The sequence below is a fragment of the Mustela erminea genome, chromosome 4 (assembly GCF_009829155.1).
Source record: "Mustela erminea isolate mMusErm1 chromosome 4, mMusErm1.Pri, whole genome shotgun sequence".
In the NCBI taxonomy this organism is placed as follows: domain Eukaryota; kingdom Metazoa; phylum Chordata; class Mammalia; order Carnivora; family Mustelidae; genus Mustela; species Mustela erminea.
The window spans coordinates 23919104-23940793 of NC_045617.1; the positions used below are offsets into that span (position 1 = coordinate 23919104).

Consider the following 21690-nt stretch of genomic DNA (forward strand, 5'->3'; position numbering starts at 1 on the left):
CTTTAGGATCAGTTTAGCCAAGAGTCGCTAGTCTGCTCCAGGCCCTCACTGGAGCTGTAGCCCAGGGGGACCCCACAGCGCCCTTGGCCTTGGGCACCTCTGGTTTCCACTCCTGGCCGCTGACGTGGGAGCAGCCGGTGGCAGTGGGGCCGGCGCCCTGAGATTTGCTGGGAACATCTGAACCCTCTTCCTACTGCTCCTTCCACATCTTACTCACCAATACAGACCTTCATACTCTATCTTTTTTGGTCACTAAATGATTTCAAGTTCCTGGTCAGGACTGAAATGCTGGCAAGAGAGTTAGAGGAGTGAGTGAATGAAGACTCTGTTAAGCGTCTTTCTTCTTCACACAGCAATTTTTCTAACAGATGCAATTACATTTGAGAGCTGCAGAGAACGGAATCTTATGTTTTATTTCTTTATTCATCATTTTACAAATGGGATTCACTGTAAAAAGGAAATTGCCTTTGTGGTTCAGTTCTCCAGGCTGGGGTGCTCCGAGGTTCAATTTCTACACCAGCTGCCACAGCCACCTCGGAGCTGGGGGCAAGAACCAGCCAGGGAGGGAGGCTAAGAAATCAGGGAGCATTCCTTTAAATCCAATATATTTTTATTCTTTGTAAATACAATGAGTACAACCTTTTAACTTCACAAATCAGTTAATTCACTTTGTACAAGAAAAGTTTTACTCATCCTATGATAGTCCAAGTGCTGAATATTTTTCCTCAGTGCTAGTACCTAAGAAATCAAAATGTGAAAAGTACAGCAGCTATTTTAAAATGGTTGTTTCTACATTTCCATAAGTATAGATTCATACCAAAGGAGCAGCTTATAGTGTAGGACGGTGTGTGTGTGTGTGTGTGTGTGTGCGCGCGCGCGCGCGTGTGCATGTGCATGCGTGTGTTCAAGGCTTTACTAGAAACCGGTTTTCGGAAAGGCATTGAAGAGTCTCAGACTGTAGCCATGGATCGATCAAGAAACCTGTTAGCCTTCATCTCCATGCGGTTCCTTCTGGCGTCATGTCTCTGTTCAGCTACTCTGCTGTGACTTGCCGAAACACGAGTTTGGACCCCCATCGCCTTTGGTTTCAGCACTTTGATAACGGGACAGCGATCTCCCTCTGCCTTCACCTCCGCTTTATTTGGTTTTGCTGTTTTTATCCATCCTCCGTCAACTTGCGTTCTTTTTAGTCAAGCTCTTCTATTTTTGAGATGTTATCCAAGCTCAAGTCCTGGTGTGAATCTCATTTTTGTCCACCAGTGCCTTGGACGAGGTTGCCTGGCCTATGGTACTGAAGAGGAGGAGGAGGAGGAGGAGGGGAAGAAGAAGGAGAATACAAGAGAGAGAAAGGAGAGAAAACAGAGAGAAAACAAGTCTCACGGCATAAGCTACCTTTCATTTACTAACTCAGTCCGGAAGGCCACTTCATGATGTATTACGATAGAAGAAAAACTTTTGATAAAACTTTTGATTGAAAACCTAACCATTATTTTTAAAATAAATTCTCCAACGTAAAATAGTTCTGAAGGCTGCCGTATGATGTTATACACAGAGCTCTATTTGGTTACCCAACTTCATATGCTAAAAAAGAAAAGGAAGTTCTACGGACGGTTCAGCTTTTGAGAGTGCAGCCCGGTCTTCCAGGTAAGAGGCAGGATGGCACGGCCTGCAGCAACCCCCCCGATCTGGCCCCCCTCCCAGGACGCGGCAGCAAGGAGTTCTCTCAGCTCCGGTGGTCCTGTGACGCCCCCTTTCCTTCCCTGCTGCCTTACCCTGGGGGAGGCAGCAGGTCAAAGCAACTGGAACTGTTTTGCGTCCATTGGCATGTTTTTCTGAAGGCTACACATTCCCAGGTTTATGCTTCCTGAAGGGTTTGTTAGTTGAGGCTTGTTCTCCGCGGGTAGAAGTTCATCAGCCACTGTCCCATCCTGAAAAGCGGGGACTCAGAGCTTAGATATCACTGGATTTGTACATATCTGAAAGCAGTCTTGTAATGGGCACGTTGCCGATGGTTTTTTTGAAAAACACTTCTTCTATGGTTGATGGACTAATAGAACGTAAAGCTGGCAAAAGCAACAGGAGTTTTCCAAAGCGACAGGGCTGCGTGGGGTATCTGGAAAAGGAGAAGCCATAAAGCAAGGTAAGATCCATTCCTCATGGAAATTCATATCCCATACTTGAAGACACACCCTCTTCCTGGCTGGGCCTCTGTACTACCCAACCCCTCCCTGCAGCGGAGGCCCCCACAGGTGCTACTGGCCCTGCTCTGCAGGGTGAACAGCCGAGGCAAGAAGAGCCTAAATGATGCGGCCCAAATCACATGGTGACTATCTCTACATCAGGCAAAGGGCTTGCGTTTTTTTTGGATGAAAAGTAATTTTTTAAAAAGATCTTATTTATTTATTGACAGACAGAGATTACAAGTAGGCAGAGAGGCAGGCAGAGAGAGAGGAAGGGAAGCAGGCTCCCCGCTGAGCAGAGAGCCGATGTGGGGCTCGATCCCAGGACCCTAGGATCATGACCTGAGCCGAACGCAAAGGCTTAACCTACTGAACCATCCAGGCACCCCTGGATGAAAAGTAATTTTTATTTTTAAAAAATATTTTACTTATTTGCAAGAGAGGGTGGTGAGAGAGAGAGCACAAGCAGGGTGAGGGGCAGAAAGAGAAGCAGGCTTCCCGTTGAGCAGGAAGTCCAATTTGGGGCTCAATCCTGGGACCCTGGGATCATGACCCGAGCCAAAGGCAGATGCATAACCTACTGAAGCACCCAGGCGCCCCAGAAAAATAATTTTAAGAAACATGGCGCCAACTTCAGGTCAGATAATACACTGAAGTCTGCCAGGGCAGGAAATCACCATGCTGCTGAGGATAAAGGGTAGCGCTAACATCCACATTTTCTGATTCACAAGGCTCCTTCCTCAGGCTCGTTTCCTCAGATAAAATGGTTTCCTTTTCTAAGCCATTCTCCAAATTATTATTCAGGCATTACACTTAGTCACTCTCAGGAATAATTCCGTCCTTATTACACTGCAAATTAAAGACTAAGTTCTGTTGGGTGGTATGCCATCCAACTTTCATGTCAATGAAATTGGCATATAATTAAAGATGTGAGAAATTGCTTAACAATTTCCTCTCTTGATGTCCAACATACGTCTGTGCTCAGATGGGCAAGTTCAATTTTCTGCTGCCCTTAGATGCCTGTAACCTCACCGTGGCCTGGATGCTTCCTCCATTAATTGTTTGCAATCAGCTACCTATGTATTTCTCAAGGAGGGCTCCCTCCTCCACAGCACACCACCCAGAAGACTGAGCTCCAGGGGCACCTGTCAGTAACCAAGCCAGGTTTAACCCCTCCCTGGCCACAGAGGGCTAGAAACTGATAGATACCAAAATTCACTCATAAGAGCTAGGTAGCTGAACGCTGAGTTTAACTGACCAGTAATGTCAGCCTGCAAATAGAATCAAGTCATGATCACTATTGTCTCTTAGCTTTTGGCACCCGGAAATCCCTCTCTTCAACCTGATACTAGGCTGATAATTCTTCCTGGGCCTCTGAGGACCTCATTTGGCTGTTTGGCTGCCCAGCTTCATTATCACCCATGGACAAGGAATGGAATGGAAGGAACCCCCAGACCCACATCTCCCTTCTACCTGACTCTTCAACAGCTCTGCTTCCCCTCCTGTGGTCAGGCCGAGGAGTGAGAACCCTACAGTGGGTGGGAGGCCATGGGATGCCTAGACAAGTCTCTGCCATGTCTGTAGCCCTAACCCAACATGCTGGAATTTTCCCATGGTGAGGAACCACTGTGGGAAGTAGTAACTTCCAGAAAGGATGGATTTTGGAGAATCCATAGACCATTAAATCTTGACTTTCTGCATGGAAATTATCCACTCACCTACTCACCCACTTCTTTTATTTCCTAGTTAGGAAGGGGCTGGTTAGTCAACAAGGATGAACTGTCTGCTATATGTGGAGTCTTGTACTACCCAGAAACAGTAACAGCATGTGTGTGTGTGTGTGCGCACACGTGTGCATGCGCACGCTCATGTGAGGCAGAGAGAAAGAGTGCCTAACTACTCAATATTATTTTTTAGAGTATCTATTTCCCTGATTTTGTCCATTAGCAAAAATAACAAGAAGCTTTCTTTTCAGGCATAAGTGTTCTGTGTCTGTCACAGATCCGTGTTGTTTGATCTTCAGTTATAACATAGTTTGTGTGAAATGCCAATTCCTAGCCTTTTCCTTATGTCCTAGATAATTAGAGAAGTAGCCTACAGAGCTGAGTTTGCAATTTTTAACAATTAATGTATAATTAGCTCAGTTTGCAATACTGACTTTTCATTTCAATTTCAGATTTTATTTTTCTAGACAGGAAAGTGCTAGAGGAGAATATTCTCTGATTGAAGGAGCTAAGAAATGAGGCGTATGCAGTTTTTCACCCTATGTATGACTCTAGGTATTAATATTAATTACAGGGGCACCTGGGTGGCTCAGTCAGCGGAACATCTGACTCTTGGTTTCAGCTCAGGTCATGATCTCAGATGGAGTATGGAGCCTGCTTAGGATTCTCTCTCTCTCCCCCTCCCCCTTCTCTAAAAAAAAATTAATTATAGCTATAGCTCATATCGTGAACTAAAAATTCCTTGTCAAAGCAAATGTGTTCCTTCAATAAATAATCTCCTTGTTTTGAGGCTGGGGAGAAGTAGTATATTTGCCATTTTGCTACAGAAGACTTTTGTTAATTTGTGGTTGCACTCTCTCAGGTCACCCTAGAAGAAACTTCTGGTGGGCCCTGCCCTCTCAGACTCCCCTTCCTGGACTCTGGCACCTCCCACAGCACCTCTGCTGGCTCTCCTCGCAGCTCTTCTCCCCTGCTGAAGGCCTGTCATTCAAGGATGTTCACATGTTGTCTTCTTTCCCTCACCAACTAGAATTCGTCTCTCCCACTGCCCACTTTGCCTTTTCTCTCTTCTCTGGTCTGAACTGAATGAACACTAGTGTCTACTGCATGCAGGGATAAGCGGCAAGTGTCTTGCTCTCTCTGGTGTCCCACCATGCTCACCAGGAGCCCTGCGTGGAGCGAGTACTCAGCAAAGGCTTGCCTGAATCAGTAAGTGGGTGTCACATTCTTGTCAGTGTGATGTTCTTTACACCTTAATGACCCTAAATGTCGGAGTCAGTCATGATATACAAGTTAGTCTGTAGTGGGCAAAAAGTGCCCCAATTACGTACTGCTCCATTTTATAATTTTGAACAAAGATGAAGTGTTTACCGTACATTCGGAAATTTAACACGTATTTATAATTTTTGAAAAACAGCACTTTGATTTGAAAGACATGTACCCAGGCACTATCACTCAACAGAGTTTCAGTGATATTCCATGGACAGGAACGGGTTTATTCGTTAGTTTTCAAAGGAGGATTTATGACAGAAATAAGCAGCTTCGTAGCAGAAGCTCTGTCCCCCCCCCCCTGCAATGAATCCAACTGACTTGGGATTTCTCCCACCCCTAGATGAGGAAGGCACGAATGGCCGGAGCCACTCAATTTATGACTCCCAGCACTGTGTCTGTGGGTGATGTTGAGATGATGGAGAAGGTTTCCATGGGCTTCCTTTCAAGGTCAATCTAAGAAAAATAATCATAAGCAACTCTATTCTATTCTATTCCTCAGATCTATTGCAATCCTAACTTACGAAGCTAGCAGTGTTGTGTGACTCTTTAAAAGTCTTGCCTTTCTTCATTTGAAAATGAAATCAGAGTCTATACACCTCTGAGTGGACTTGTCCACTGGTGGGCCAGGAGGAGCACCACTGGAGCCCCAGTGGCTGAGAGTTTCTACACGAGCCAAGACCAGCCTCTGCCAATGGGCTCTGCTTGGCCAGAAGTGGCCATGACTCAAAACAACTCAGTGGATACCAGTCACCAAAGCCAAACAACAGTCATGACAGGGTTACAAATGGCCTCTCAAGGATGATGCGACCACTCTCTAATAGATCAGCTAACAGATCACAACATTTTGGCCTTCATTTTTGACCCTTCCCCTATCAGGTCCATTTACACAAATGTGTCCAAATGTTTTGATGGATCAACTTGTTCCGGGTCTGGCAATGCTTTCACTTTGCTCATCTAATCTGACCGCCTGCTCTCAGCCACCTGTGAGGTAAGTAAGGCTCTAACTATATTAGCGGGCGGGCAACAGGGTAATTGGTCACAGGATTTGAACTGGCCGACTTGGGCCTTTTCACACATTCACAGTGGAAGCGATTTTCTGAAGTACCAGGTCAAGGCAAACAAGAGTCACCTGGTATGGATGTAGCTGTTGAGGGTTAGCTGGGCCTCATCTTGAAGGGCTGCAATGGCGGCAGCATTCCGGAAACTTCTCAGCTCAGAACCACTGTGTGTAGGAACTAGAAACGAAGATGGGAGAAGCTGTGAGAAGCAGCGCAGGAAATGCATACGGGAAAGCACCTCCCTGGAAATGGCTGGCCGGCTGGAGAACAGGTAGGGCCCCCACCACGGAAAACGGGGCCAGTCCCCGGTATCGGCTCCCTTAAAAGACCATCCCCCCTTTGTGCAATGATCAGTCCGGACCCTGAGGTGGCTGAGTGAGGGAGGTGGCAAACCCAGGGAAGGAGAAGAGGCGGGGGTCTGCGTCAGCTTACCAGCTTTGAAAGTGACGATGCATTTCAGACAGGCGAATTCGGTAGCATCTAACCGGAGTTGTCTAAATCGAGCCACCACCTCCTGTAAAGCTTGTATTTCAGATATGATCTTGTTCAGCTTCTGGGAATCTGTGTTGTCACCGTTCATGCCTAGAATAGAAATATGGAATAAATGCTCTAATATGAAGGCATTTTCACGATTTAATATTGATTTTTGACAGAATTCTGCATATCAATATCTATTCAATTGTCACTCTAAGATATCTGATTCCATGTAAACCGGCTATATTGTATGAAAGTTAATATAAAATCTTCTCTTGGATGATAACAAACACAGTAATTTGCATTTAAATAACAATGCAAGCAGTCATGAATACAACAAAACAACATTATTTGCATTTAAATATAGATTTATAAATGACAGGTATACTCTATTGTTCAGCAGGAATTTGTTATTCTTTACATGTTGTTCTTTTTTCAGTAATGTATTTTTATGGTAATTTCTACAACAAAGTCATTAAATTGTGCAATTCTTACCAGATACAGCCAGTAGAGTGTTAGCATCAACCGGAATGGCCCATTGTGCTATTCCTAGAACAAACAGTTCTCTCCAAGCATCTTCCAAAAGCATCAGCTGTCATACAATAGATGTATAATATAATATAGTGTGTAATTTATAAATTTATAAACAATTTCAATATGTAAATTTCCATTATTTTAAAAAGTGTTTTAAATGCCTGTCTTGGTAAATTTTCCTCTGAATATTCCAGCTTTTCCTTTATTTTCCACATTTTTCCTTTTTGAAAAGGTGCCTATAGATAAGCACAGGCATCTGAGAGTCAGCCATTCCAATTCCCCAAACTTTGCTTCCTTTGGAAAAGGGTTTACCCTTCTTGGCCTTGAATCTATTCATTCCCGACCACCTAGAAACTTCTCCAGAGACCCAGGCTCTATGAAATGCCACCAGCAGCTCAGCAGGCAGATCCCCTTCATATAAAATGCTGGTATTATCAGGGTTGAGGATTACAGACTAAGCGTGCAGATCTGGGCCCCCATCTTCCTAGAGGGTTGGGGGGCTGGGCTGGGAGAGAGAGAGAGAGAGAAAGAGAGATCACTAATTCCCAAGAGGCATGCAGGGAAATCAGGGTGTAATTATGTTAATAGGGTTTTGCTGAGTTTACCTCATCTCACTGCCTGATTTTTCTGAGACTCATAAGTGGACAGCATCAAGGTGCTTGTCATTTTCACTCTAATAAAATGTGCTACTGAATATTTAAAATGAAAATCTGACTCCTTTTTCAAATTAATATACCGGATTCCACTTCATTGTAGTTTGCTTGTTGTTGAAGGGTTTCCACTGAAGGGCTAAGTGGCAGACAGTAAGTAAATTTTGTTTCTATTAACGAGTATACAAATACCTGTTTTCAGAGAAAGCAGCCAGTACACATACTCGTGGGCTCGTGCGCACACACACATACACACACACACACACAGACACACACACAACAAATGGTTAGAGTCAACATGCAACTCTGGTCAAAGACACAACCTAACTATTTTGGAAAAAAGAAATCTGTTTTGAAAAATCTCTCAAAAACCAGTCAGTTCTGGATGATTTATGTGAAAGTATTTCCTTTTGGGAGCTAAGAGCTGAATTGTGAAGGCTTGTAACCAAAATCACAATCAGACCAAAAAGGTTTAATTTTGAAAATGCTTTATTTTTAGTTTTATTGCATTAGGTACAGAAAATAATACTTTAAAATGCAAGGTAAACAATATCTAATTCTCACCATGTCTGAAAGTCCAGGCTATGGAAAAGAGAACATCCCATGCTAGAAGATTAAATGTTTTGAGCACATTGCTAGGTCTCTCCGTAGGAAACATACTTCATATTAAAGGGCACCATTATGCTTTAATTAGGTATAAAATGAATTAAAGAAATAAGCCACTTGCTTTCAAAACTACTTATTAGCCTTTTGAGAAATGTGTCATTAATTTCCATGAATGTACTGGTAACATCTAATGCTTACGAACACTTCATTTTCTTTCTTTCCCTTAAGATTAGAAAAATTCTGGCAGACGCTATCCCTGCGATTTCTAACAACAAAATTTCCGGCTTTTGGTAAGATGTAATTTTTAGCAGCATATACTTCTCTCTCTGACTGTCATTTACAACCACAGAATTATGCACAATGCCCATTTGTTTACAAAATCTCATAAAGGACTTCAAGAAGCAAGGAAGATCCTGGCCTGTGGAAGGTCTGCAAGGCAGCCCATACCCATACGTGCTCATCAATTAGTGGTCAAGGCCATGAGTACCACAGTGGAAAATATAAAGCTGTGAACATAAAACAATGAGACTAGCTCTGAAAATCTTACAAGCAAATACTATCAACACTTACTTTTGCCAGGTCCAATATTCTTAAGAAACACTGTTTTATTAGCAATTTTACTGTCATTAAGATTTTTAAAATTTGTGATTAAATTTGGTGTTTCAATTAAACTTGAAAAAAGAGAACTAATGTTTCTGTCTATTTGTTTTTCATAGACCAGATCCAACTTTCCTGAAATAACATAATTATGCTTCTTAGTAAGGATTCCATAGCTAGATATTTTGAACCCATCGTAGGAAGCTGATAAAAATCGTTTCCTCTTTGCCGTTAAGAACAGACACCTGGCCTTTGTGATTTATCCAGGTAACCTCCAGGTTCATGAGACTGACCACTGTTGGTTTTTTGGTTTTTTGATTTTGTTTTGGTTTTGTTTTTCCCCCAGTCCCCTTCCCCAAGAGCTCAGTGCCCTCCTGGTCATACCTGATCCTGCAAAGATAGCGTGGAGAAAGCTGGTACACTCTTAGCCCACTTGATACTCATGAACAGAAGCCTGGCAGCTGATTCACACACGGACTCCGTAGCCACTTCGTACAGATACATCGGGGTCCCATTCACTTCGTGGGGATACTGAGCAGGGAAGAAAGAGAAACACCAGGGAGTGAGGAAACCACAGCTTTGCAAGAAGAGCCAACCTTTTAATTTCCTAATTAGACTGGGGAAGGAGATAGGCATTTGGATGTTCTGCTTAAACACGCAGTTGCCATCGGTAGACAAAAAAAAAAAAACCAAACATCTATATCTATAGAATTTGAGAAATAATAACCATTGGGAAAGGCCCATTTCCAGTCTCTGGGGGCCTGTTCTTCCAGAGGGGCATCTGGCTTTTCTATCCCCTGCAGCAAATTTTCCTCCAACTGAGCCAAGTGCCAGGCCTGTCTCCCAATTTAGACAAGAGCTGCTTGCATTTGTGTAAATAAAAATAGATGTGAAAAAAGTATAAATTAATAGGCATCCCAAACACAAATATGCATATGAGTATTTTTAGAAAGGATTAGTATATTATGGAAATATTTCAATTAGACATCTTAATCATTCACAGAGCGTCCCCATTCATAACTGACAACATATTCATAACACTACTTTCCCAAGCTTATTATACACATCAAGGGTAAGAAAGCAATATTAAATATTGTGCTTGTGCGTGTGCCCAGGTGTTTGGCTTCCCTGCAGTTTGGGGCTGCAGCTGGCCCTCCCCTTCGCGGCCTGGAGTGGGTGCTTTGGGTAGGTACCAGCTGGAAGCCTGGAAGGTAGTCCCTAGGTGGCAGCCTTCTGAAGTGTTCAGGCTGTGGCCCTTCTCAACAGAGACTCAATCCGGGTAGAAATACAGAAGGGAGAGTGGAAGACGGAAGACCCAGCCAGCTTCCTCAAACCGTCCTAACAGGGTGCGCTCCCCTTGTTGGTTGTTGCTGCATTAGGGACCCTACAGCTTTGCCCCAGAAAAACAGATCTCTGCGATCTGCCACACGGGGACACCTCTCTGCCAGCTGCAGCCAACTCCTTTTCCCTAAAAACAGAAGTGCTCTTCCGGCCTCCAGAAATACCTAGGTTGCCCCTCAGTTCAGCCAGGACTCCACCCCACTTGGCTTTTTTTTTTTTTTTAAAGGGGCAAATTCCTGGGCCCCACCTCAAACTTGCTGGAAGGGACTCTCTGGGAAATGGGGCAGGGAGTTCACGTGTGTAGCCAGTCCACCCAAATTTGGACACTCCTGGCTTAGGCGGCGAGAGTGGGGGGCCGACAGCTCCCCGCAGAGCCCGACCCAGCACCCCGCGAGGTCGCTCAGTCTTTGGCTCCACCCATCCTAGCGCCGAAGACTGGGGCGCCCCGCCCCCGCCCTCAGCCAGCCGCGGGGCTCCTTTGGGCCCAGCAAGGACACGGACCTTGGGCGTGGGCTGAGCCAGGCTCACGAGAGTCTGCCGCTCCGGGGTGGCGGACACCGCGGCCAGCTCCAAGCCGTGGGGTTCGAGCTGCGTGACTGCGGTGAAAAACGCGGGCGCGGGCAGCGCCGCCGAGGGGAAGTGCGCAGCCGCCCCGTTCTCCTCCTTGTGTCCGCGGAAGTAGAGGGCCACCTGCTTGCGAATGGTGGACGTCCGAGGCCCCCGCTCGTGCTGCACGGCTGCAGAGACAGACACATGGGCGAATGCCCAGGATCAGAGACTCGACCACACTTAGCCGCTGCCGGGCTCTGGGGCCAAACGCCACGCCTGGGCAGGCAGGGTCACTCGAGAGGTGAAGACAGGGAAGGACAGGGAATGTGCGGGCGGAGGGCGCTCCGAGGTCGTCTGCCTCTTACACTGCAGGCACGAGAGCCCAGGCTGAGGGGAGAAGCCGGACCCAAGTGTCACGATAATGGCCAAACCTCCAGCAAGACTAGGCCTGTTCTCTTGTCCGTTCAGGGCTCTGCCCTACCCAGAGGAGGTCTTAGAGGAACCGGAGACCCTGGGGGTGGGGAAGCGACAAAGGGGATCAGGAGCCCTGTGCCCAGGCAGGCACTGCCTTCCCTGCACAAGCATTTCCCGGTCAGCCCAATGGTGACTCCCCCCACCTCACCCCCCGCCCCGGGGAAGTGGCGTTTGGCCTCCGAGGGCCTCTGGAGCAAAGGACCCGAGGGAGAGCCCGTCTTGGAGTGTGCTGGAGGAAGGCAGGGGAGATGTGACAATTACCGCCAACAGTTTAAACAAACAAATTAATTCAGGGCAATCTTCCGCTCGCAGAGCTTGACAACTTGTCAATACACGAGTTCAACAGGTTGGACGTTCCCTCCTGCTTCCTGCGCTGCTGAGGAAGGAGCTCTCCCCAGTGGGCTCTGTGCCTCCTGGAGCTGCCACCCGGCCCGGACTGTCGCCAAGGCAAACTCTCTCAGCATCCTATCCTGAGGCCCCATTCCTCCCTCCTGGCCATGACCCCGGCCCCGGGGGCTGGCCAGGCCTGGGGCGCCCTCGCCAGGCCACCACCGGGCTGGCACTCGGCCTGCGCTCTCATGCTCTAGCTCTTGCTGCGCGCCTTTAAGGTCCTTCTGAAAGTCAGCTGTGCGAGGCACCCACAGGCGTCTCCCTGCCTCTCCAGCCCCTTTTTGTAGAACCGAGAGAAAAAGCCCAGATCGCCACAATGGCTGTCCTGGTTTTGGAGTCTTGATGAATTAACAAACACAGGCTTGAAATTCCGTGCGCTTGTGTCTCTGCCCTCCCTCCTCCAACAGTCCCCTAGTCCCCACAGTCTCCAACCTCGGAGACCATCCAGATTTCGAGATCCTGCGGAAGGCTAACAGGCGTAGGGCTGCAAGGAGAGGTCAGAGGAGGCATTAGGATCCAGGAAATCCACAGGAGTGTCCAGCAGAGTGAGGTCCCCCAGAGTGCTGTTTCATGGGGGTGAGGAGGTTGCAGGGTGCAAGTTCCCTATGTGGGTATGGACCATACCTCTAGAGTTCAGTGGGATGGGGGTAGGGGCTCATGCAGAGAAACAGATAAGACTGAAAGTTGGAGGCCAATTCCCAGCATCTGGAAAGAAGTGCTCTAGAGATGATTTACATGCATTGGAGTGCCATGTATTTTCTGTACATATAATTTACTTACTAGTCAACCAACATTAGAGAAATAAAAAGCTGTACTGATTACCATCTTTGTTCATGTTGACTTCCAAACACTTCTTCAGCCGACACGCCCTGCACTGGTTTCTGTGCGTCTTGTCCACCGGGCAGCCTCCCTGGAACAGAGCACAGAAGGTCAGCGGTCCCCAGGGCCTTTAGACTGGAGATGTGAACGCCGTTTTGGGGGAGACGTGGAGGCGGGAATGGACCCTGCCACCCATCTGGGAGCTGCAAGCCTGGGGCCCCAAAACTCGAAGGCCTTGGGCACGAACAGGGCTAGTTAGGGAGAGGGCTGGGATTTCTGGGGCTATTCAAAAGGAACAGCCCCCAACCTTGCGAAGGTGGACAAGGAGGAAGAGTCCTTCCCCAAGCAGGCGAAGGGTCAAAGCGCCTGGACTGCCTGACTTTGCAGCGTTGGGAGGACAAGCTCTAGAGAGGAGCTTCCGCCAGGCTCAGAGGTGGTGGAACAGGGCCGAGACGTTTCAGGACCGAAGACAGCGACCAGACCCAGAGGAGGAGGCTGATCAGCCAGGATTCCCCACCACGTCTCCCCTCCTGCCAACTATTCTTTCCACCTTCAGGTTTCGAGTCTACCTCTTTCTGTCACTTTGGGGCGGGGGGGGGGGACATTTATTTGTCGGATACATATTTCCCATTTAGTCTTCACTCTCCTGTTTCCTCACTCTTGGCTTTGTACTTGAAGCCCTCCTTCTAACCAGCATGTTAACGTTGTCTTAAAGACTGGGCTCAGCCCAGATTGACGGAAACACAGCCATTCCTGGAAGGTGAGCCAGGAGCCAGAGTGGTTAGCAGGGCAAGGCCTCCAGAGGTGAGGATGAGAAGGGAAGAGCCCAAGGCCTGGGCAAAATCTTGAAGTGTTCACTATGTAAATATGACCAAGAAGATAATGTCATGGACTGTCTGACAAAATGATAATATGGACTGAGAATATTAGGATGGTACCTGAGGGGGGGTGTGCGGAGAGCTAATTACTGCCTTAGAAATATTTATTTGAGAAGCACGAAAATGTTTTACCTAATGCAATTTTTGGGAAAAAATACTGGCTATTACAAGAGGAAATTTACAGAGAAAGTTTCCTGTGGAATTCATTCACTGTTAAGTGTTATTACTGAGGGAACATATACACATAGATACATAACGAGTCATATCTATACATACACTTTACACACCAAAAATATTTTTTTGGTGCTCTCCTGTATTTATATGACTTGCAACTGTTACAAGTACCGTGGGAATAAAGAGAATAAAATAAATGTATTTTTATTTTCCTTCATAATCTAAAAAACTCATGTAGTGCGAATTGTGGGTAGGCACATTTTCTGAAATAGCCCTTAAGAAAAAAATGACACACTTGAATACCCTTTTTAAAAAATGAGATCCCTTCTGATTTAAAATATGTTGAGATATTTAAAATAAAGACAGCGCAGAGGTTTGTAACAATTTCTTTATGTCCTCATTACTGTTAATAACAAATTGGAACGTTATTTATCTAATCTTAGAATACAAGAGATAAAGGAAATAATTTTTGCTCTCCAAATGAATTCTTCAGGGCATCTTTGCTGGCCAGTGAGATAGCTCAATGTAAAGAGGGTTAAAGAACTTGTTATTAATTGCAATCGTATGTCTATCCTCAAATGTTATCTTCCTAGCATTCTGATAAACAAGCTAATGCAAAATGGAAGCCTTCACTTGTTCTTAGGAGCGTCTTCAAATCAGATCAAATGTGTATAAATATCCGAAGCTTGAGAGAAAGATGAGTGCTTGAGCTCAGCCCATTTATTCTCTCGGCAAGGAGAGGACACCAAGCCTGATGAGTCTATTATCAGTCCTTTACAAGGACTTGGACTGACATCAATATGTTCCAATTGATAGCCAACCCCTTTGAAAATATCAAGCATTAACATCTGAGATTTTGATTTCCTAATTCTGTGCATTGCATAAAATTAAAAGGTAATTTAAGTAGAAGCCTGCTCAAATCTGATAACCCACAGTAATACCCTATTCCTGTGGGGCTATAGGGATACAGTCCTGCCTGAGTATAAAGTGATGTGTCCATATGTTGAGCCAGAGCTCTGTGCCCATTTAAAGGGGTACCAGGGTTGGAGTTCAAAGTAACTTATCCAAATGTAAGTATCTTTTTGTTCTTGTTGATAATCCAAATCTATGGGAAATTGACATGAGCAGACATAGCTTTAGAAAAAGAATACTTCGCTAGCTCCAGACAATATGTGTGTGTATGTGGATACCATAAATATTAATTAGTGGAGGTATTTTACCATTTTGGTTACCAAAGGATGACTTCTGACTATTACACTCTCCGGGGTCTTCTTGGGAGTCAAGGTGTTGGCTCTGTGCTGACGGTCTGCGTGCCTGGCTGAGGAGAAGGCAATGTGGGACCAAAAGGCTGATCTCCCTCAAATGGGCCAATTACTGAGCTGGAAACTGAGTCAGGGGGTTCTACTTGTTCTGGAAGCTCTGCCTCACTCTCAGCCCATGCTCTAACTCCCTTGTCTTTTCGAGGCAGTTCTGCCAGCTCCATCCCAAGACACAACCAACCAGGCCCTTCTCAGCAGCAAAAGAGAAGATACAGGAGCCTTGGAGAGGATTCTAGCTACCCCTTCCTTGAGAACCTTCTCTTCTTGCTCACTCTGCCCTTTCCTGACAAGGCGGAGCTGAAGTCTCATGGAGGCTGCAGCCCCCCTGCTCCCTTCAGAGCGGTCCTGCTTCTCCCAAGTTGAAAGGACAAAGCCCTTCCCGCAGCAAGTCCTGTGTTCCAGGTGGCCACACTCCTCTCAGGTGTGCCTGGGATGGATGCCTTGTGCCTTTTACTTCCACCATGGCAGGCAGTGGTCAGGGCACTGAGCTTGGGCTGCGGCTTGGGGGCAGAGGCGGGGTAGGGTACAGGCAACATAGCACAGCCTTTTCTCCAGCTTGCAACGTGTGGTTTGGATTCTAAAGTTCCTTAGGTTCCCTGGGCTGGATTTAAAGCCACCGGGTGTGGGTCCTACCCAGTGTCAAAGTGTGTGAGAGGATTACAAAAAGCGGGGAGGGTGGGTGTGTGCGCGCAGGGAGGAGCCCGGATTTCAGATGTGCCCCTGCAAACTCTTGTATCTGCCCTTACCTCTTCCCGCCTTTCCCACGCGGAAGGGCCTCTGAGAGCTGAGGCGGGAAGGAGGGGAAAGGAAGGGAGAGGTCAGGACTCGGTCTCTCCTCTGCAGCTTGGAAACCCGGAGGAGGCCTTGGCACAAACAAAAGAGGGGGAGGCAGCCGAGGGGAGCCGGGCAGTGCAGCCCTGGCCGAGCGAGGTACCTGGTTTCCAGATTTGCAGACATACGTCCTATTCCGCCGGATACTCCGTTTGAAAAACCCCGAGCAGCCGTCGCAGGCGTAGACCCCGTAGTGTTTCCCCGAGCTGCGGTCGCCACACACTTTACAGGGGATATCTAAAATACGGCCTGAGATCGCAGGGAAGACAGGGGAGGGGGAAGGGACGAGAGGGAGAGGAGGGCGGAGAAGAGGGAGGAAGGGGAGCCGGAGAGAGAGATGCTAAGCAATCTGACCTCTGAAGGGATTAGCACCGAAGCTGCGGTAAAAGCAAATAATGAAGTGATTTTATAGCCAAACTTTTTTTCCTTGAGCAAGTGTCAGTTTCCTACAATGAGCATTATTCATGCACCGCTACATGTATTTGGGTCTCTTCTAATCGCCGAGACCCATTTTGGAATAAAAGATTACAGCAGGCCCGGGCGGCAGCACGGCCCGCCGCTGCCTTTCTGCTCCGCGGAAAGTTTGGCCGCCTCCCTCCCCCGCTCTCGCATTTAACAGAGAAAGTTGTTAGCGCGCGAGGAGACAAACTTGAAATGTAAAAGGGGAAAGAAGAAAAACAAACACGGCTGGAACCGGGGATGGCAGCTGGAAGGCAATCGAGTTTTCTCTGAGCTGCCGGGCGGTTGTTATTATTAGGATTATTATTGTAATGCTAATACTAGGATTATTAATGATAATAAGGGTAGTGGTAATTGCCCAACTTTCGCTTTACCTATTTTAAAAAATGCTTAGTGGATCGCTTTTGAGAAATTATTTCTTTTAGGAAAAAAAAAAAACATTTCCCCCAAAGTAACTAGCACCGGGCTGGGCAAATGAGGGAGTGGCGCGTGCGCGGTTCCTTCCCAGGTTAGCGCGGGACAGCCACCCCTTCTCCCTCCGCACCCCAAGTTCTTGCGCAGAGACCTACCTCCTCACACTGGATCCCGGGTGGGGCCCTTCCTGCCTGTTTTTCCTCCGCCGTGGAAGGGTGATGTTTTAAAGGCCCTAGCTGGTTTCTCTAGACTGCCCGTGTCCACCCCTGGTGGCCTCGACGGTCCCCTGGCTTAAGAGAACTTTTCTTGGAATCCCCTCAAGCCCGGGGCGGCTACGGACGGACCTTGGAGGAACGTTCGGGGGAGGTGGTATTCCAACATTCCCGGGGAGGGAACTCTTTTGCTCTTAAGGTTCAAGAGTCCAACCAGCCCGAAGCCATTCATAGGGGCTTAGAAATCTTTATTCTTGCAAACAAAGTATTAAAGTACGAACACTTTGATAATAGTAATGACGGTGGTAATAATTAACTTATTTACATTGAATTTTCCCCTCGCGACTCCACCCAAGGCCTCCAGTCTGGGCCCGAAAGGCCTCCTCGGTGAACCTGGACAGTTGCTGTCCCGAGCACTCAGGTTGGGGAACGCTACCAGGCTGGGGTGCAGGGCGGCGAGTCAGACCACCGGGCCAGGGTAATAGAGGAAGAGAGGGTGCCACGTGGAGAGGGCCTCGAGGTCTCAGAAGTGGAAACTTGCTCGTGGATTCCTAGGCGTCCAGGCAGCCGGGGATCCCTCCCTGAGCAAGGCCTTGGAGGAGCTGCGGGGGGCCGGGAAGGAGGGGGGCATGGAGAGCCCAGCGGCCAGGGTGGGGGTGGGGGTTCGATAACGACCAAGCTCGGCCGGGGTAATTACAACCCCGCCATAGCACCTGCCTATAGAGCCACCAGTGACCCGTCAAAAAGAGTAGCATGGGAATTCAGACGGCGACAAAGGCCGGTGGGGGAGGCGCGCAGCGGAGCGACCACCGCCTTGGAGCCCCCTTTCCCGTAGGGTGGGAGGAAAGGCTGTGCTTGGTGGGGGGAGGAAGCCGCCGGAGAGAGCCAGGCAAAGCCACAGCGGGGCTTGTTTCTCACCCCCTTGGGCCTGTCACCTTGCCCATGGGAACTCACAGGCACCCAGCAGCCGGGGACGCGAGCTCTGCGGCATCGCACTCCCACTGCAAACAGCAAACTTGGTTTCCTTATTTTGCAACCATCCTTCCCAGCATGACACGCGCCCTCTGGCTGAGCTGGGGTCCATGTTTGGGATTCAGCAGTCCTGTCGCCCCAGCTGTCCTCTTCCCGGTGGCACTTTGGATGATGCCAAGATGAGCGCGCAGGAGCAGCAGTGGTGGTATTTCTCCCCCTATTCCGCACCCCCCCTTCCCATCCAGACAGGAGCACAGGGACACACCACATCTCTGGAGAACCTCATGGGGCGCAGGGAGGACCGGTGCGGGGCGGATCACCCCTCTCCAGCTGGGGGCCGGGGTCGGGGCTCCTCGACAGTCGCCCGGCAGGGCCACCACCGCTGCGGGTGGGTCCTGCCTCGGCGCAGACTTCTGGGCCTCCGCTCCCGGGGCAGATTAGAGGCAGGCCGACTGGCCCGGGGCGGGGCCCAGGAGGGAGAGACGCGAAAATTCCGGGGCAGAGCGGGTCTGAGACTCAGACTCCGCCACCCAGCCACGTTAAGGTGACTTGGGGTCACGAGACAAGCTGGTTGACCCCGTTGCAAAGCTCCTCTCATTTAGCAAACCGAGCGAGCTCCGACGTGAGGCAGGCGGGAGTTTCCTGAGGCTGGAAAACCGTTCTTAACTTCCCTCGCCAGGGGGTCCCCTCGGGGCTTTTTGTGTGTCATAATTGCCTAAAGATATATGGCAGCTTCGATTACTGTAATTACCATCAGAGGCTGTTGAAAGAAGTTAGTCTGGGCTGCAGGGGTGACTGGCCGGGGTCTTGTTACCACCCAGGCGGGGCTGCCGGGTGACATCGCTCTGCCCTCCAGCTGTGCGAAACCCAGCGAGGCGGGGGCTGCAGACCTCGCGGCCCGGCTCGGTCCTGACCTCGCCCGCTGCGCGCCGACCTCCTCGCCGCCCGGGGCCCGAGGGCCTCAGTTTTCGGGCCCGGCTGCCGCCACCTGTCTGGAGAAGGCCGGGATGCAGCGGCGCGGCGGGCGGGGGCAACCTTCCTGCGGGCCTGAGGAACTGCCACCGCAGCGGCGGAAACCTCCTCCAGGTCTCAGGCTTCCGAGGCCGAACTCAGGCTCTTGGGGAGTTGGGGGGCTCCCAAGTTTCCCCAGCATGTCATCCAGCCTTTTCTTCCTGAGTGCGGACGGCTCGCCTGAGTCCCCGTCCACCGCACGCCGGTGCGGGCCCCAGCGAACCGAGCTTCCCGCCGGGCCCTTCCCTCTCTTCCGAGGCCTCATTTTTTCAAGTATCCCCAACACACAGCAACCCCGGGGCTCCGCACCCCAAGTGGGCGAAGGACTCCGAGGCTCCTTACTTCTAGGGAAGGAGGCGAGGGCCTGTCACGGAGAGGTAGCAAGGAGGCCTGCGGAAGGCCGCGGGCTCTGGTTTCTGCAACTGGGGCTCAGAATGCAGCAGGAAAGGTTTCCTTCTGCACCTCTTGGGAAGGACCTCACACGCCAGAACACGCACGGGCTGCAAAAAGCGAGCCCACCTCGCTTCCCAGAGACTAGAGCAGCAAGGGCCAGCGTAGGCCGAAGCTATCTGGAATGCCAGGCCTCCTCAAGGGTTGGCTCCGATTTCGGCGGCCGCAAAGTTTCCTTCTCTCTTCCCTCTGCCCTACTTTTAACATTCTCCTTTTCTCTTTTTGGTTCACATTCACTTTACTTGAATTTTAAAAATGGTAACACCCAAACCAGAGCAAACGTTTAAAGTGAATTGCTTCCCACTTACGTGGGACTTCAGCATCAGTGCTCAGAAGTATCTTGGATTCTCCCAACTTTCAAAGACTCGGGACAATGAGGGCGAGTGAGGGGAGGGGGTGTTTGAGGAAAGCACGGAGTGCCCAAAATGCTATGGGCGAAGGCAAAAGGGCGGTTAGAGAACTCCGGGGCCGTGGGGACTGCGACAGGGGCCACCCCCAGCCGTGGGCCCTGGAAAAGGCAGCCCCCGGCCACCGGAAGGCGGGAACTGAAATGCCCCCGGGGAGATCCAAGCCTTGCGGCAATGCCCGCCCAACGCCGGCTCGGGCCTCCACATTCTCCGGTTCCGCGGGCACTGGGCCGGCAGATGCCCTTGCGCGCACACTTAACCCCGCACTCCGGCATCTAGGGGCAGTTAGAGATCAGCCGGGGCTCGGCATCCTCAAGGGGAGCCACCAGCTAGGCAAGTTTGAGGAAGGAGAGAAGCGCGCGAAGGGAACAGGCCTGCCTCTGCCGAGCTCCGCTCGAAAAATCCTTGGGATTAGGGATTTGGTCCCCTCTTTGCTAGAGCGGTTCGCCATACTTTAAATTCCCCAGTTATGACCTACGCGGATTTAGGATTAAGGAAAATGTGACTTTTAAGTTGTTTCTGCTTCCCAGTTTGCAGGATTATTTGAAATAGCTAGAAACGGGGTGCAAAGCATTCCAATCAAATCCGCTTTGCGCAGAGTTGCTTTTGCGCGCTGGAGCTCGGAGTTTTGAGCGAGCGTGTTATTGTGCTGCCGCCTGGAGCTGCGGCCTAGTTCCCGCCCCTGTCGCCCCCCATTTCCCCGCACCTGGCGGCCAAGCGGAGACAACTCGCGCGACTGGTGGGCTGCTTGGGTCTCAACCTTCCTACCCTACCAGGGCGGGGGTGGGGAGGTGGCAGGGGGAATCCAACAATCCAGAGGTAACGAAATTCTTCTTCCCTCACCACGAAACATCCCGACTCACTGTCTACAAGAAGCTGGGCCAAAGCGCACACGCCGCCGGAGTCCCTTTCCCCGGCGCGGAGCTGCAGCGCTCGGAGCAGGACCTCCCCGGCCTCCCCGCCCACCCACCCCAGGCTGCGCTGCTGAGCCCCGCGGCGGCCCCAAAGGTACCCACTTGTTGATCCGGCCGGCTTGCTCATGCTGGCTGTCCCCGGGCGGAGCGGTTGGTGGGCGCTGCCCGAGTCCCGGCCGGCAGCGCCCGCCTCGCCGCCGGGCGCCGCCGCTCTCCAGCCGCCCTCCAGCCTGCAGGCTCCCGGGCCGGACAGGTGGGTGTCGGTTGCGCGCTGCGCTGCTCCCTGGGCACTCAGAATTCGTTCCACGGTGGGAATTTAAGCATCCTCAAGTTTCTTCCCGGCTCTTGCAAAACCGCAGCTGCTGGGAATGTTGCTTGGTAGGGACACGCGCATGGACAGACAAACGGAGAGACGGACAGGCAGATCGAGGAAGATGGGCGGGGGACAGCAAGAGAGGAATAGTGGAGGACAGAGACGGACACACGAAAACGGTCTTCCTACGGAGCAAAAAGGAGAAAATCCCTCTCTTTCCCCATTCCTGTCTCTCAGTCTTCAATTTCTCCTTCTACATTAGGCGTGCGGAGTGTGGCCAGATCTCTACAGAGCGCTGCTCTTTTAAGGAAAGAAGGAAAACACAACCGCGGTCTCTCTCAGGCAGATGGGCTCCGCGCTGCCCAAACCCGAGAGCGGAGTGGGAAACTAGATTGCTGGGAAGTCTTCCGAGGGAACAGGCGGCCAGGTCCCGGTTTCCGGGGAGAGCCGCGCACAGAGCAGCAAAGGGTCCCCGAAGTTCATTACCCCGTGACTTTGTGCTTGTCGCTGCGGGCTGGGTCCCCTGTAATATCTCCAGAAGCGCTCTGACAGGCAGCCGCGGGGAGGGGAATAGGGCGTCCCTGGCCCACTTAGCTTTTCCCCCAACTCCTGGCGGGGTCTGACGTCAGCCATGTGCGGGGAGGGGATGGGAAGAGGGAGGGGGTTAA

The 21690-nt window shown here is 49.9% G+C and overlaps 1 protein-coding gene across 1 annotated transcript; it reads right to left on the reverse strand.

The window, feature by feature from the left end:
• Positions 1–404: 404 nt before the first annotated feature.
• Positions 405–21614, reverse strand: NR2E1 (nuclear receptor subfamily 2 group E member 1). Its single transcript, XM_032338884.1, has 9 exons — positions 20812–21614; positions 15974–16119; positions 12672–12759; positions 10938–11173; positions 9480–9626; positions 7204–7300; positions 6667–6816; positions 6306–6411; positions 405–2113 (listed from the first exon to the last, which is right to left on the reverse strand). Exons 1-9 carry the CDS (start codon positions 20834–20836, stop codon positions 1951–1953), a joined length of 1158 nt encoding a protein of 385 aa, XP_032194775.1. The 5' UTR covers positions 20837–21614; the 3' UTR covers positions 405–1950.
• Between the last annotated feature and the right edge of the window lie 76 nt (positions 21615–21690).

Excerpts from the sequence above, each read along its gene's own strand:
- NR2E1 (XM_032338884.1), bottom strand. The coding sequence starts at position 20,836 with ATGAGCAAGCCGGCCGGATCAACAA. Across the intron at positions 16,120-20,811 it reads CAAGCCGGCCGGATCAACAA|GCCGTATTTTAGATATCCCC; the intron begins GTGGGTACCTTT and ends CTGCGATCTCAG. Across the intron at positions 6,412-6,666 it reads CATCGTCACTTTCAAAGCTG|TTCCTACACACAGTGGTTCT; the intron begins GTAAGCTGACGC and ends CTTCGTTTCTAG.